At 39.7% G+C, this 16,423-nt stretch overlaps 1 protein-coding gene across 1 annotated transcript; it reads right to left on the bottom strand.

Moving 5' to 3' along the window:
• Positions 1-538: 538 nt before the first annotated feature.
• On the bottom strand, positions 539-9,601 carry LOC106748142. Its single transcript, XM_014626387.1, has 9 exons — positions 9,362-9,601; positions 8,400-8,597; positions 7,454-7,834; positions 6,168-6,440; positions 5,389-5,501; positions 4,306-4,432; positions 3,129-3,368; positions 865-1,007; positions 539-718 (listed from the first exon to the last, which is right to left on the bottom strand). Exons 1-9 carry the CDS (start codon positions 9,440-9,442, stop codon positions 631-633), a joined length of 1,644 nt encoding a protein of 547 aa, XP_014481873.1. The 5' UTR covers positions 9,443-9,601; the 3' UTR covers positions 539-630.
• Positions 9,602-16,423: the final 6,822 nt, after the last annotated feature.

Raw genomic sequence — 16,423 nt, 5'->3', positions numbered from 1 at the left:
ATCTCTAACACATGTTGCTTTTTTACGGGAAAAGTGAATGGCTCTTCCGATTAATCTCTCACGCGCCAATCTCTCTCACCGTACTTCCCTTAAGATACTTCGTACTCTCTCCCATACCTTTCACTATCACTTAATACTCGCTTTGATGTCCTTCGGCGAATGCGATCGACACTATCTCCATTGAATGAAAATTTAGTTTGGAAAAGTTATCGAACAAGTTAATCGCAAAATAATTTATTGTAGAAAAAATTATATTATTCATTTAAAATCCTTTTTAAATCCTTTTTAACACTTTTTTACTGGTATTTTTTACTTTCATTATTGCAATATATAAAAATATACAATTTCAATGTACCATTTATCGAAATACTTTATTCAGAGAAAATCAAAATTTTTAATTTTAGAAAAGTGGTGTTTCGTATTTCTGCTATTGTGCTTAGATTAAGATTATAGACTGAATCGGAACAATTAATAGATATAATCTTATATGATTACAATAATGTAATAATTATATTTGAATTATAGTATACGTCTTGTACAAAAAAGTAATAAATTTATATAATATTTAACGGTTTTATTAACTTATTTTGTTCTCTGTTGTTAAATAGTTACGCTTAGCTATAATTATACTTATAAAAAAACGATCGGCAATTTATCGCGGAACAAGTCCTTCGTCTCTTTCGGTACATACGGATTTTTTTGAGGATCTGCGTTATACCTGCAAACATAAAGTGCACGTTAGAGTCAGGTACACTAAATGACGTCACTTATTACACAATAAAAATATCTTTGCATATCATTACTATGCATTTTAAGTTATAACGTATATCTATTAAAATTGTCCATTAATTATGAAAAATTTACTTGTAAAGAGTTAGTGCATCAGCGCAGTTGACATTGTACCACCAGTCGCATGCAAACTCGCGTTGATTAAAAAGTGTTCCGTTAGTACATAAGAAAGGGGCACCCTGATGGCCTTCACGTCCATCGTGACAAACGTGATATGCCTGAAACAATATATATATATTATATTTAAAAAATATATCCATATACATAAATACAGTATATAAATATTATATATATGATGATGTGCATATCAATCTATTGATAGTATCAAATACGGAATTATAGTTTAGTTTGCATAAAGTGTCTTATTTATAAAATTATACAGCTCGGATATCAATATTTAAAATATACGAGCAAATAAAATTACTAGCGTACATTAGTTAAATAAGAGTAATTCATACAGTGGTTTTCCGTTACATAAATATTCTAACCAAGGATTAAATGTGAGACACATGCACAGACTTGTGCAAGTTTACTGAAAACAATGTGAGCGATGTGAAACGGTAGAGAAAGAAGTCAGGAGTTTAAGGAAATACAAAGGAAGCGAATGACATTCTTGAGAAGGAAAGTTTAGCGCTCTGGAAATCAAGTTGCGATGCATGACGGAGTATTCGAGTCACGTAATGTCATTTGTGTCAGCACGTTTTATTGTTCATAAAAGATTCAGTGACAGTTCACATTGCTATATCTCCATAACATAAATTTTACGTGTAAATTTCGCCGTAAATTTTATGTTGCTTATCGAACGGAGAAGTTTAGAGAGAAGAAGAAAGATAAAATATACGGGCGCATATAATTCACGGGAGGTAAATGCTGATGAATATTTGAGACAAATGCACAGTAGAAGAGAAAAATTACTCGACATCAAAAGCAGGAACTCGGTCGGATCTTTCATTAACTCGATGATATCGACGACTACTTTCCCACGGGACAATCGCCTCTAAATGTTGCCTCATAATTGCACGCTCTGATAAATCAATTATTCGTTCGGCACAGCAATCATGCACGCGCGATTGGGAATACTTCGGGTTTCGATTGAGAAGACGAATTGGATATGTTAGAATGATGGCAATTCGGACTGAATTAAAAATCGCTGTATTGTCATACGAAATGTACGTAGAGCAATTTTACTATCCGGGGAAAAACGAAAGTTGCGGAAATTACATTAAGGAATTCTATATTGTTTCTTTAACGATAATTATAGATGCAAATATTTTATGCACAACAAGACACATATTTTCTTCGAAATGATAAAAATTATTAAATTGAAGCAAAATTGTATCGAGCGTATCTCGACACACCGCGAGAGATTGGATTACGACAACAATTTGCCAAGACTGTTTTCTCGCGGAGTTTGTCTTTCACCGAGGCGAGATCGGTCCTTACTCCCGCGTTGCCTTGAGGTTTTAATAATGCCAGCCCGTTCTCTTACATAATAAATCCGCTCTACTTCGGCCGCTCACGTTGCGTCCAAGTTATTCGGATGATTTTTCCTCGCTTTGTGAGCAGTCATCACTTTCGTATGACAAAGCACGATAAAGGCACACCGTGCGTGTGTACATCTGAGAAAAATTTGTTTGCAAATATATTTACGATAGTTTCGTGTGATGAATTATTTTCAACATTATTTCACTTATCCGAGCATTATTATCATGCACAAAAACAGTGTGTCAGAAACAGTATTATTTTTAATCTTAGGCAAAGTATACGAATATACTTTAATTATATTAAATAAAGTACACTTGTTGTTTACCGTTAGGTGTTTTATTTGAAAAAAAAACGATAGTATCACTTCCACACTTTCATTATTAAAGTCCTTGATACGTAATTCCTTCTTAATGTTTCATACTTTGCACCATTCGTTCCTCGAGAAATAGCGCCGTACTTTCTGAAGTTGCGATATAAGTTGCTTGAGTTATATGTGTTTTTAATATCGGTATTCTGGTTCGACTTTAATCTGAATTCCGGTGGCTTACGTGGTTACTGATATTTTCTCACTGTTACATAGTTAAGCTTAATCTGCTTAGTAAATTATTATTATAATTTAACGTTTAATTTATAAATATATTTATATTTTATAAGAAAACCAATAAACAAACATTGATTATCTATTTACTGTTTTTCAAGTAATATAGTTTGTATAAAAATATAGCTTACTGAGCAGGAAAATTAGCAACAAATCGAATCGAAACAAATAAAAAGAGAGAGAGAACTTTAGTTGTTGTTACATAAATTCTCTATCTATTAAAATAAAATATTTAAGTAATTAAATGAACATTTACCTGACAACCAGTCTCCACGTTTGCGTACATTCCTGGTATTACCGGTACGTTTGCACAGGAAAAACTCGTAGGTGGCACTGTGTGATAGATGGGAAAATCTACCCCTGGTATTCCAGGAATCTTACTAAAATCCTGCTTGCTCTTTGGTTTTTCTTCTTCCACGACGATAGGCCGACGAAATCCTGCTACCGGTTGAAATTGTTGATATTTGTTGTAATAATCATCTCCCGGCAGTGGTTCCTGGTCCATTTGGAAAAAATAACAGTGATCGATTTAATTCATTCCTTAAATTCCGCAACATATAAGCATCCAATTCAACTTTAGTTAATCATGATTTAACATAGATGTTTCGTCTACGAAAGTAACTATATTGACACTTTTTGACTTTTAGCTACGTAAAACGATCAGTTCTTACCATGTGCAATTTTTGTTAAGAGATAAATGAATGAGAAAATATCTTCGATAGACCGTTGATGCAAAATCTACCAAATTTTTAGCATCGTTAGAAAAGCATCGAAACAAAATAGAGCGACAAGTGAAATGTAAATTATGAAAAATAATTCTAAGAGCATTTAACGTCAACAATTTTAAACAAGATAACGGATGATAGTGCGTATAGTAATATAAGAAGTAATTGTTTCCAAGTATAAACCATAACCCGCTTTCACAGTTTAGAAAAAGTCGGGATCCAGCAGAGTGTAACGAACCTTCGCGAAATGTTACCTTGATTGATCCAAAGTCAAGGACATTTTTTTACATCGCCCTTATATCACCGTTGTACAAGGAAGTCGACAAATTTGACGCAACTTTCCAACCGGAACCCGGAGCTAGCGTATCGGTCAATTATAACGCGAAAGTATACTATTATAAGAGATATGCGTACGTATATTCGTCATTATCAACAAACAATTCGAATTTCTCCGTGAAATCAAGTCAAATTGTGAGCCGGAAGTAAATTTACTTATCCATAATTGGCCATATTTTAGTTACGCATCGTAGGATGTTAAGCAGCGTTGTTTTTTAGGGATAGATCCGCGCTCGTCTATCTTAGGAAAAACATTATTGTAACTTACCAAGCGATCCGAAAAATCTCGTAGCTTATGAGTAAAGATATAGATATACCGTATACGAGCGTCTTCTCGATATGGAACTATCCCTGCTGGATAAAGAGATTTACCTCGACCCGGATCTGGATGAACGAAGCGGGCGCTGCCAACACGGCGAGCAGGAATACGGTAAAGACGCAGCGACTTCTCGGCATGACCGTACCGAGTTTGAATATGAACGAAACTGTGAACCAGTTTCTGCTGTGAGACCGTGCTAGGTGTACGAGAAATTATGTCACAGAGAGAGAGAGAGAAAGTGTAAAACGCGCGTAACGCGAGACGTCGAGCGTCCCCTTCCATTATCGCCCTGAGAGAGAGAAAGAGAGACGTGTGTTGACTAATTGCGCCGAAACAGCGAAATAAGAAATTTCGACGAGATCAAAGCTGCCGAAACATCTCTGGGATACACATATATAGCTAAAATATACAGCAATTCCTATAAGTGCGTGCTTACATGCGAATGCGCAATTAAATTCTTATTAAATCAAACCTTACATTACGAATTGAGCGTGAATCGGTAAGTCCACTTGAGAATGTAGTTTATATTGACACAAGAGTAGATATTTTATTACAAAAACAGTAATTTGTACAAAATCGCTTATTTTTTAATTGATATAACGCGCGTTATATGGCTGAATACATGACAGTTGTGAAAAGCTTTCTCGCTCTCTACTTCAAGAACCAAAACTTAAACTACTTATGTTAGCTACTTATATCGATTATTATATTGTCAAAATATGACAAAAGGGACAGCGATAATTGCAATAAAATATGACGGAACCTTACAAACGCAACACCTGTTCCCGGTTATATTCCAAATTTATCAGTGAAAGCGTGCACTTTTCCAACTTTCGATCTAACAAAGGAGGTAGATGATGTATAAAGCTTATAAAATTACATTTCCACTAAGTGAAAGTCGTATCTGAGTTGGACCAAGCGATCGATGCGCGAAAGAACGGATCGATGAGTCTGGGGTATCCTATACATACACCAATTTGATTTGTGTGTACACGATTTCGTATAAAAAATAGATTTTTCTCTTAATCTTACGTTCCCGCCGAAGTATGGATTAGCATAGTTCGATTAGCATCCTCTTCTTACTTCTGTAATGTTCTATGAGAAAAATGATGGTGTAATATTGACCTCGAATTTACTGCCCACACTGCACATGGTCGTACCGCTCGCAGCGTTTGCACGTTTCGCAAAACGCCGTTCCCGGTGGGCACAGGGAGGATGTCTTTGACCATCCTGAGCAATTGTGGAAAACCTGTGAAACGATAATGAAACCGTGTGATTAATGATCGCCGTAATACACGCGCGTACAGCAGTTACGTTGGCGCTACGTCGAATCGATAACGAGTAATGATGCGATGGTATCACTCGGTAAAGAACCTCGTATATTTGCGATTATAGTCTGTACACGATTGCGCAAGTCCATTCTATGTGGATAACTCGTAATCGTAATACTTTATCCTTCTACGTGCGAGAAGATCGAAGCGGTATCGCTCGCGAATTTGCAATGCGCTGAGATTCAGCCGCTTCATTAAAGGAGTAACTGGAACATAATAGACGAACTAGCTGATCTAGATCACACTCTCGCATCGTGCGTAGCGATCCAGGTGAATCGTACGGCTCATCTTTCGAAATCGGCCGTTTGATCGGGAATAACGTCGTGACGCGAAAGGATTAATAATACGTCGCTGTCACGTGATTTCGCAAAATGTCGTGATATCGTGAAAGATAAGATCTGTAGATTTGCACAAAAAGGGTCGCGCACGGCACACGAAGAAAATTTGTCTGAAGCCGAAGTTATCGATTATTATAGAAACGAACGGAGTAAAAGAAGTAAATTAAAGTAAGACGAATAAATAAACACACAGACAGACAGAGTGTACATTTGTTAATTAGGAAGTAACGAGAGAGACAACTTTACTTGGCACTTGGTTTCGACATCGGCATATGTTCCTTTCCTTCCGTTGCAGGAGAAATTGGTTTCCGGTATATTCGTCAGGTTCGTGTAGGCGGAATTACGAGAGTTTCTAATGTGCGACCTCGTTTTCTGATAAGGTATAGGTGACATTTTCGATTCCGCATGCTTCCGATTCTGCCGTGCTTGTTGCTGATTCCTGTTGTTGCTCTTCGGGTTCACGTGTCTCAGCGATCGTCCGTGGAACTCGTTGAGAAATCCTTGATAATCCGTGATAATCTGCCGAGCAACGGTTGTTTCGGTCAATTTAATGATGTGCGACGTTTGATTTAGCAAGTTGAATAAAGAAGTCTTCCAGGAAGCATGCAACGGGCGAACAAAAATCTCCTGTCGCATCTTTTATTCTTGTCTCTCTTGATATTGTTCGAAAATCTACGCAAAATGTACGATCTAATCGCGTTCTACTTCGCTACAGGTTTGGAAAGATTGCTACAAGCGCGCATCTAGAGCTTTGGATAACGCCGGAGGCTCTCAGCACGCTCGGGTCAGTCGAGATCGCGCCGCGATATTCGTAGCTCCCATCTCAAATAATTTACATACCGTGGGTACAGGTGAATGCGTGAAAGCAAATCAGAGTTACCGTGTGGCAAACTTTCCTTCATATCGCGCGTATTCTATCTTGAACGCGACTAGAGACCCCAAACAATTACGTGCGATAAAGGCAACAATCGTTTTACCAGACTAACCCAAGGCCCGACGCATTACTTTCCGCGATTTGCCAGGTGATTCCTATATACTACACTGAGAAAAGACAGTAGTTAAACCAACGAAATTTTTGTTTAGGTGAACACGATTTGTTCATTTAAAGTGCAATGTTTTAAGTGCAACGTTTAGTTCATTGAACAAATTATATAATTCCTGTAATGAGCCATCGGTCGATTTAACGACTGCGATTTGATTAGCAACTGCATCAATGCAAGGTATTGTTGCGACAACGCGTGATTTGTTCAGTGGACATAACGTTTTTTTGGACGAGAGTGAATGTCGACATTATAGATCCGATTGTTTTCCTTTTTTCAGTTTTCCTCTTTTACCTAAATTTTCTTATTAATTGATTGATTTGCTAGGAGTAAAATTTTACTTCGCCTTATTTAAATAAACGTTTATTTCTGTGAAATGTACCTTATATTTCACAAATAAAGTTTTATGTCTTTTTTCCCAGTGAAAATCATCTGGGGCGAGCTGCAAAAATAATTTGACGGACCGCGAGTTACACAGGCCTCATACGATACCTGGTGAGAATCGAAGAGTGCGATGTCGTCTACGAAGTAATCATCAAACGGTTCATATACGGTGTCCCAGTTGTATCCTGGCTGCCAACCAGATAAATCAAACAGATCCTTGTCTGTCGGAAGTATCAGCGGCGTTATAATGGGCTTGTAAACACCCGGCTTGGGCGGTATGACCGGCACGAATTGGCCATAATTGGAATAAGTCTGTGTAATCTTGGGATAGCTTCGAAGTTTCACGCTTTCGAAATTGTTGGATGTCGGCTTGTGGTTCGTTCGCATGAATGGCCTTCGTATAATGTAAGTCGTGTCTACGGCTTTCGGGTGGTTATAATGGATTCGACCTTCCGGCGGTACGTATCGACCGTCCGACGTCAGGTAAACCTTGATTAAAGAGAGACAAGCCAATGATCGAAAAAATCAGTATCAAATATCGAAGAAACTTAGCCGCTTACTCTCTAAATCTCTTGACATAAAATCTTATTAAAAGTGGAGACTCGCTCGAGTGGAAATTTGCTCGAGACGGTAGTGGAAATGCCGCGACAAGTTATTCCATTTGAAGACTTAATGTAGAATAAAAATTTAGATTCTAGAGCACTAAATTCCCTTTGTAGCGCTATTAAGCTTTTTTGATGTACGAGTTAACTTATTTCGTACGGAACTTATTTCCGTTTTCTCGAGACTCGAAGACTTAATGTAGAATTTTCAATCTCGATCCTTGATATACACGAGTGAATATTTCAATCGATCGGAGTGAAATGGTTCGCCGGAGTATACCAGATTCATTTTTCAATTTCGAATGAAAATATTCCCACTCGACGATTCACAGTGCAAGAGTTCACACTACATGAGTGAAAAGTTGCTCGATTTGTCACTCTGCCTTTCGAGTGGAATTTCACTGTGGAAGAAATTTAGAGAGTAAGTGATCTCGTTTGAAAAGTGAATGTACCTTGATGACCTCCGGCATCCTTTGATCGGGATGAGGATGCTTCTGCACGCGCCGAGCATCGAAGACCACACCGTCGGGCACGGAGATGCCTTCTTTGTTCAAGCGATTCAATGCCAGGCGATCCGTTCGGAAAGCTTCCTCTGGAATCTTGCCACCTAAGGCCGGCAGCACTTGTTCTCGAAAGATCTGCCGCTTGTGCTGCAACGATCGTCTTGGACAATTTATCGCGACCATTAATAACTTCCAATAATAATATCCCGCGAATTACGTCCGCGGCGATCAGTCGGACGCATTAAACCTCCACCAATGGAATTTTACAATATTAAACGTTAAAAACGTCTGTCGTAATCGTTTCGTAATCCCGGGTCATCACCTAATTATCTAACGTCTCGCGTATATAGTGTACATAGTCCCATACATATATTCTCATATCCTGTGCAGAGAGGTGTTATGCGTCGGTATGCGCGCTCTTTCACACAGCTGTGTCATTAATAATATCTCCGTTGCTTTCACCGATTACGCGCAATATTCGTCTACGGAATCATTCTTCCCAACCTTTACATCCGATACATCGGAGGTTTTGACCCTCACGATGAATTGTCGCGTACGCAAAATATTTATGCGTGTGAAATTATTAACACCGTGCCTCACGTGTATAACTGACGTTAACAAAAGGTTCGAATACCCAGAGACGCGCTTGTAAAACTTGATCAAACTAGCTCTGTGGGCGGAATGTTAACGAACGAATTTCGCACGTTTCGGATGTTGCGACGTCGAAATGACGAAATAATGAAGCGGCGATCAAAACGGCTAAGGTGATTTGGAAAGGCGCTATCTCGGCGATGCTTAAGAAATATTCCGTCACACCTTTCAAAATCAAAACGGTCGCGCAATTTTCGCCAGTGGGTAGAATTATCGGGCAGGGTTATGAAAATATCGCTTAAGACTCGCAATTATTTAACCTTTTCTGCATTGGCGCGCCCCGACAAGATCGCGGCTACCACCAGTAGTCGGCACCAATCTCCTCGTCTAATTGTTTTCATGGCGATGATCGTCTAGTTTATCGCCTGCAGCTATATAACTGGGCTCATCTTTCTAATAACGGCCGCTGTTGATCTGCAACATAAATCGTGCTTTGCGAAAAACGCCCGAGAGAGAGAGAGAGAGAATAATCTCGTTGACCTGTTGTTATTCGGTGGTGAATAAGATTAATATATCACCGCTCTTCACAGTGTCGATGAAAGTAAAGCTGTGATATAATAAATACATTTATTTGTGAAATTCGTGCTTAATATGTTTCCAACGTGTCTAATTCCACTGCAAAAGACTCTTTCGAAATATTTTTTTATAAAATTTTTAATACGACTTTATCGCTTTTTAATGGCTTTACTGAGAGTCTTAACCATTTCGTTGATTTTTATCGTTTTTCTTAATCTGTCATGTGTATCGTGCGTCTGTTCCGTGTGAAGAGTCTCGAATGCAATCTAAAGGAGATTGCTTAAGGAGATTGTAAGGTGAAATAAGTCCCATAAGAATTCGATGAAACTTCACTACATATACATTGAAGTATTACTTATTGCTCGTGCAATTAGAAAAGATGAAGCATTTCATTGATAAGAAGAATCAAAAATAATATTTCAGTAATATTGTGCGTATGTATATGTTTACCTCAACTTCGTTCCAAATTAACATTTATAATTTAGATAATGAAACGAATGCGTAATGGGAACGTTATTCTGCTTCAGAAAATTTATGAGTTTTCAATAGAGCGTCTCTCTCGAGACGCTCTATTGAAAATGCAACACGGAGTCTTCTTACAATCTTCCTTAATCGGTTGGAAATCTAGAGGAAAGAGATCGGCGATGTTATACAGACACATTGTGCACATCGAAATATGTACATACATATTTCCAAATAGCCGAGGCGCTCTCGCCGCGCATACTCGAAGCGCGTATCTGTATCGGCGCATCTCGCAGCCGAGGGAAAATATACGTGACTCGCGCGCACGTTGCATAATGCGGATGCGAGCGGCTGGCATGCAAGCTGGAATAATAGATGCGCTCCAGTGCGATGGTGTTTGCACGAGCGTTACTTACTTCATCGCGTTATTATCGCACTGAGACCGTTCCGGGATAAGAGATGCGCGTCCTGCAGCACACACGTGACAACCTGTTCCCGATGTAACGGTGATAAATAGAGCATAAATAGAGCCCCCCTCCGGCGAATTTTTCCTCCGGGATAATTTCACACGATTAAACCGGCCGCAATTATACATTCGACCCTCGATGTCAGAACGCGACGGCACGATTCGTGGCATCTGCCGTCGACACTGCGATCGCTCCTTACTACCCCACAACCTCGTTCTAATTACGCCTTCGAGTTGAGTTGTCGCAATCTTCCTCGTCTCAGCGCCTACGTAGCTGAAGGAGAGCGGATGGGATAGTGCGGGCGCGCGAATGATTAATACGCTGGAAATACTTCAACCCCGCTTGAACTTTGCCCGTACGCCGGAGTTTTTGTATAAGCCGGAGTTCCCTTAATAACGCGCGATCCCGCTCGCTCTCTCGCCTTCGTTTCTCACGTTTTCGCTCGCCGATTCCCCCGGGGGTACCCTTTGTTTTTACTCCCGTCATCGCGTCATCACGAGACCGTTATATCGTCCATCGAGCAACGCTGGTTCGTGAATTTTCGCAAGGTCATCGCTTCTCGCTAAGTTCAAACAAAGCTATTGTTTCGTCCTGGACTCACTCCACTCATCCCGCCACGACTTTCTTTCTCGGCTCTCGGGCTTTAGTTTGCAAGCGCGCAGCGCGACCGAGCGAGCGCTTATTTCAATTTTCACGACGGCGGCGTCCTTTTCGCTCGGGATTTACGGTTGCGTAAAAACGTGAGGCCAACGTTAACGACGCTCGTGATTCGTGATTTTGTTGATATTATTTTATTATTCAGACGAGATAAGATCACTGTCCCGGCCTTAAAAGCGCCGAGCGCTCTTTCGTTGGAACGGAGAGCTTGAGGCTCCCGCGTCCTCGCTTTGGCTGTCCTCGTTTGATGATCGTCAGGAAGCAAGAAATCGCATCAATTTGATACATTCTCAAAAACGTCCGAACGCTTTCTTTTAACTTGAACAATCAATAAATAGCCGTAAAATTAACAGAAATCATGAGATAGGTTAAAAACGCAAGTTGCATGTTGCTTTAATTTTCGGCTATTTATTGATGATCGAAGGAATGCGTCCGAACATTTTTACAAGTGCTGAATTTTTAGGGCCTTAATTGTAAATACGGAAGCGAGTTCGGAGAGGAAAGTTGAGAAATTATTATTTGTCGTAATCGACGAAAATAATATCGAACCGTCATAAGGCGTAACCGCGCAAGGAGATGACTTCCTAGCTGCGGCGAAAAAATCTCTGCCTCGTTTATAATGGGAAAGGAGCTGAAAGGATCCCATTCTCTCTCTCTCTGCACGGGCTCTGCTCGGAGCTAATTTTCGAACGGCGCACAAACGACCTCAGCATCGATGTTCTTATACAGGGTTTAATTTCGACGCATCTGTCACGGTCGAGCGACTTCATTCGCGATTGTGTCCACCTTTCTTCTCGCCGCGCTTGCGTACGCATACCGAAATATCGCCTGTACGGCGCGCATCCGTCTCTCGCAACCAGCTTCTCCGGAAACCGTCAGTGCTGTCGAACATCTTCCCGTTTTACATACAATCGAAGATGATTCCGCGATGTAACCGCAGGCGGATTTCACCTGACGCGTCGCGAAAATGGACTTCACGGCTTTTGTAATCGATTTCTTCGTGGCGCAATGGTCTGCTTTGAAATTTTCGATACGAAGCGTGTGACGAAGCGATTTCCCGTATGTTACGTGCGATGATTCGTTTTTGAGTTCCCATTAGGATAAACGTGTTTTCCAAGTACGATATAAATCAAATCAACGAATTAAGAATATTTAAGACGATATCGTTGACAAACAAGAGATTGGGATTGAGATAACAAAGAAGAAGTAATAAATAATATCCTCCTCTCACTGTTTCTGTGCGGTTAGATTTCTTCGATGGAAACAGTTGTTACTATAAATGGATTATTGCAACGAAATTTCACTGTTTTTGTAATATTATGTTTATGATTATGAACACTAATCACTACTTCTCAGTGATAATATACTGATTGCACTTTAGAGAATGGGCGATTTTATACCTCCTTTTAATGTCTCGCTAACTTCCGCCTCACGTTCTTCTAGAAGGACTAATTAAAATTAATAGTTTAATAGCCCACGCGCTCTCCGTACTATGACACAACCACCTTGTGATACTGTTACGAAGAAGCACACGTGCAGACTCGATGTTCCTCAACTTCGATCGTCCGTATTACCGCGAACACCAATTCGCGCTCGTGTTAAATCATCCATCCGGATGTCCGCATCGGTTAGACTCTCCGCGAAGACTTTCGCTTTCTCGCGGTCGCAATTTTAGCTGAGCATAAAGTGAATAGGGCACATCGTAGACGTAATCGAAGAAAGTTTGCGAATCGGCGACCACGCTCTTCGGAAATGACATTACAATATATTTAAACGCTCGATCAAGATTATTCCCACGCATATAGGTAACATATATTCATATTAACTCGCCCGGTAGAGAAGAAAGGAAATTACCCAGACAGCACGATGTCCGACATCGGGACATAAGACGCGTTTAAAAAGTCTTTAAAGTATCTTAAAGACGTTTTAAAGTTATCTTTAAGGCCTCTTACGTCCTAATTATGGACCGCCGATATAATTTCGATGAACCCGATGTTTCTTTTTTCGCTCCGATAAATCGGGAGTACGAATAAGTGTCGTCACGAGATTCTCCGTATTTCAACGCGACATTTTACGACGGAACCCTATATCTGACACGTCCTTCCCTTACTAGTGAACAACTGGAAAAATGACGCGAATAACTACCAGGCCAGGTGTTATTATTGTATTTGAACGAGATCCGGGACAATTGTTGTCATTAGTAATTACTCGGCGAACTATTATTTTCGCCGCCAGACGTGTCGCACGCTACAATTCTGGAGCATCTCCCGAGTCGTCTTTGAACAATGACTGGAGATTGCAGGAAGCGCACCGCGCGCCGACAGAAATCGGTGTCGCGCTCGGCACAGCGAAACACCCGTTCTAATGCATTCCCGGCGCGCGCTCTACCGTGCGATCTCTTTTCCAAGCCTAACGATCGTCAGCCCACAGTGTGTGCGTTATTTGTGATAATTTGCGTTCATAAAGCCATGAAAATTTTGTTAGCTTTTCTCACCGACGTACGGTATAACAATTGACGAAAAAATATCGCGCACGGATTTCGGTTTCGTAACGACTCGCGATGATTGTACACGGCGAAAATGTGTCTTCGCGGACGACTAATCATAATCGATCGGATGTTTTGCGGTGGCTTCGCGGTTGCATTTGTGTCCCGAGCGATTTACGTCGCGGAAATTGCATCTCGTGGATAATCGCTCGAAAGATCGGCGCTTCCTGTCACGTTCAGGAGAGCCACGAAGTTTGCCAGTCGTTGCGAACAGTCGGTCATGACCTTCCTTTCGAGGAAAACCAAACGGTTTAATAATTGCGGTCCGATTCTCGGAAGCTATCAGTCAATTTTAATTGTTCTTTCACTTGTCTCGGGTAGGACACCTCTTGTGGTCCATTTTTACTATAAAAAGTCGGGGCCGCTCTCTTTCATTAAATAAAATTGTTGAAAGCAACATTCCACGGTCTGTCTCACATCTTAGAAAAACAGTAGAGAAATAGTAACAAATGTGAAAAAATGGCCTAAGTCATGGTTATGACATTTCTTCTGTTATGTTATTAAGATGACCACAAAAATTGAAATTTATTCGCAAATGTAAGTGTTAAAGATAGTTCGGCGAAAAGGATTGTCTTTATTGATCTTGTAGAAAAAGAAAGAGAAAAAGAGAGAAAGAGAGAGAGAAAGGGCGTGGGAAAATATTATCATTTTTCATGTTAACAATTACGACGTAAATACTTCGATATCTTTAGAAGTCACGTTAAAGAAATACTTCCTGAATGAAGAAGTATTTCCTGAATGAGTAGAAGAAAGTTTCTCTGACATTTCTTCGCAATGTGCGATTACATAATACCGCAAAAATAGCTTGAGAGAAAAAATGACAAATTGTTTAATGATAATCTTCCTGCAAAAATACATGTACAGTTAGTTTCAATAACATTTGAATATTCTTTCTCGTAGCAGTTCAAAATGCAATTTCTGGGAATTAACAAAAAAAATTCTCTCATTAAGCCATCGGCTGCGTTCCGAACTGTATTGGACAAAAATATTCAAGTCATCTTAAAACCAAGCGAACACTTCTGCTGCTGAAACATCATCCAACCATGATCCATATGTGCGATTAGTAAACAAGACGGGCCTTATTAATGAAAACCGACTTCATTAAGAAAAGTATAGATTGTAGAGACAAAAAAAGTAAAGTTCTGACAAGTAACAAAAGGAACGAATACCTTGAGAACTCGAGACAAATTTTCCGTGGAGTGTAGCTTTAGTTGTAGTAGTACACACTCTCCTTGAAAATGTTGTTCACTGCACCCGTAAACAAGACTAGTCCGGTTACTTAAAGCTCGCCAAAACGCTTCAACCGAGAAGTACGGTCAGTCACAAGACGGTTGCAACACATTTTTCTCGATGAGTTTCACAACGCATCTAATCGTATATCCAATAGAAAAATATATCTCCTGAGAATGACTAAAAATCAAATTCTCTCATTTGGACACGGGATGCGTTCCGAAACTTATCGAGGAAAAAGTGTTGCGACCTTCTGGTAACTGATTGTACCTCCGAAGAGCACACCGCACAACAGTCGAATGTACTGCAGATCGGGTAGATCGGCCGGTTCAGGAAGTTGAAGGATGGTGAAGATGATACTGAGTCCGCTGGTAAGAGTTCGTCTCGTGATATACTCGGGGAGGTTGAAGCACGTGAACCGAGGCACTTTCACTAGGCGACCGGGATAGTCGACAGTCTCTGTCCCCATCTTCCTCTTCGACTGTCGTTCTCGTGCTCCCTGATAGACGCGGAAATTCTCGCGGGGATGATTCCAGTCGCGTCGATCGGCCTTAACCCTCGTTATGTTAACCCTCGATGTCTCAGCCCTCGCGTGATTATCGGTTCTTTGCCGTACGTCAATCAATGATCGGAAGTATCGGAAAGCATTCGAAATTAAAGGTCCATACCATTAGTGGATAACGTGTATAATTAATAGACTAATTAGCGGTACACATTGAACGGTAGTTTCTCATACTTTCGTCTAATTGCATCACGAGATCTGATTATAGCGCGAACTAACGATACTCGTGAAGTTACATCGCCGATCGACAGACGGAACTTCATCATTTTCGTTACTTTTATTTTTCTATGCACAGTTACGTTATACACGATATAGACATTATGCGAGATATGATCGGCTGCTGAATATTAATTGTGTGAGACAATGCGCTATTGAAATTTAGAAAAGCTGGAATTTCTTTTTAGTTACTTGTTCAAAGTTCGATACATTAAAAAAAAGAAAAACGATTTGTTTATTCATTATATATTTATTGTGAAGTTATTTTAAATGAGTAACGTATACATATTTATTTGTGTTTTTAATCGAAATTTTGTGCAAATACATTATCTATCGATTCATAATTAAAACAAAGCACAAGTAGAGTGACGTCGCATAAACTAAGAAATTCACAGGCACAATATAATTAACTATTATTAATTAATTAGTTATCACTTGGCATCGACTGTGGATAAAATTGTCGTCTACATTTTTATAAGCTCACACGGAAAAGAAGAAATCGTTTCATTAATCGGGAATAACGTGCTGTGAGATTATGTTTTCATACGACTCTAATCGTATGAGAAGATATATGTGTCATTGATTATAAACTTTCTCTGAATATATTTAAAGTAAGCAGCTATATATATATATATAATATAATATATATATATATATATATATATAT

The sequence above is a fragment of the Dinoponera quadriceps genome, unplaced genomic scaffold, assembly GCF_001313825.1.
Source record: "Dinoponera quadriceps isolate SergipeBrazil2010 unplaced genomic scaffold, ASM131382v1 scaffold2600, whole genome shotgun sequence".
Lineage (NCBI taxonomy): Eukaryota > Metazoa > Arthropoda > Insecta > Hymenoptera > Formicidae > Dinoponera > Dinoponera quadriceps.
The sequence above is the reverse complement of the archived record's forward strand: the minus strand, read 5'-3'. Positions and strand labels throughout refer to the sequence as shown.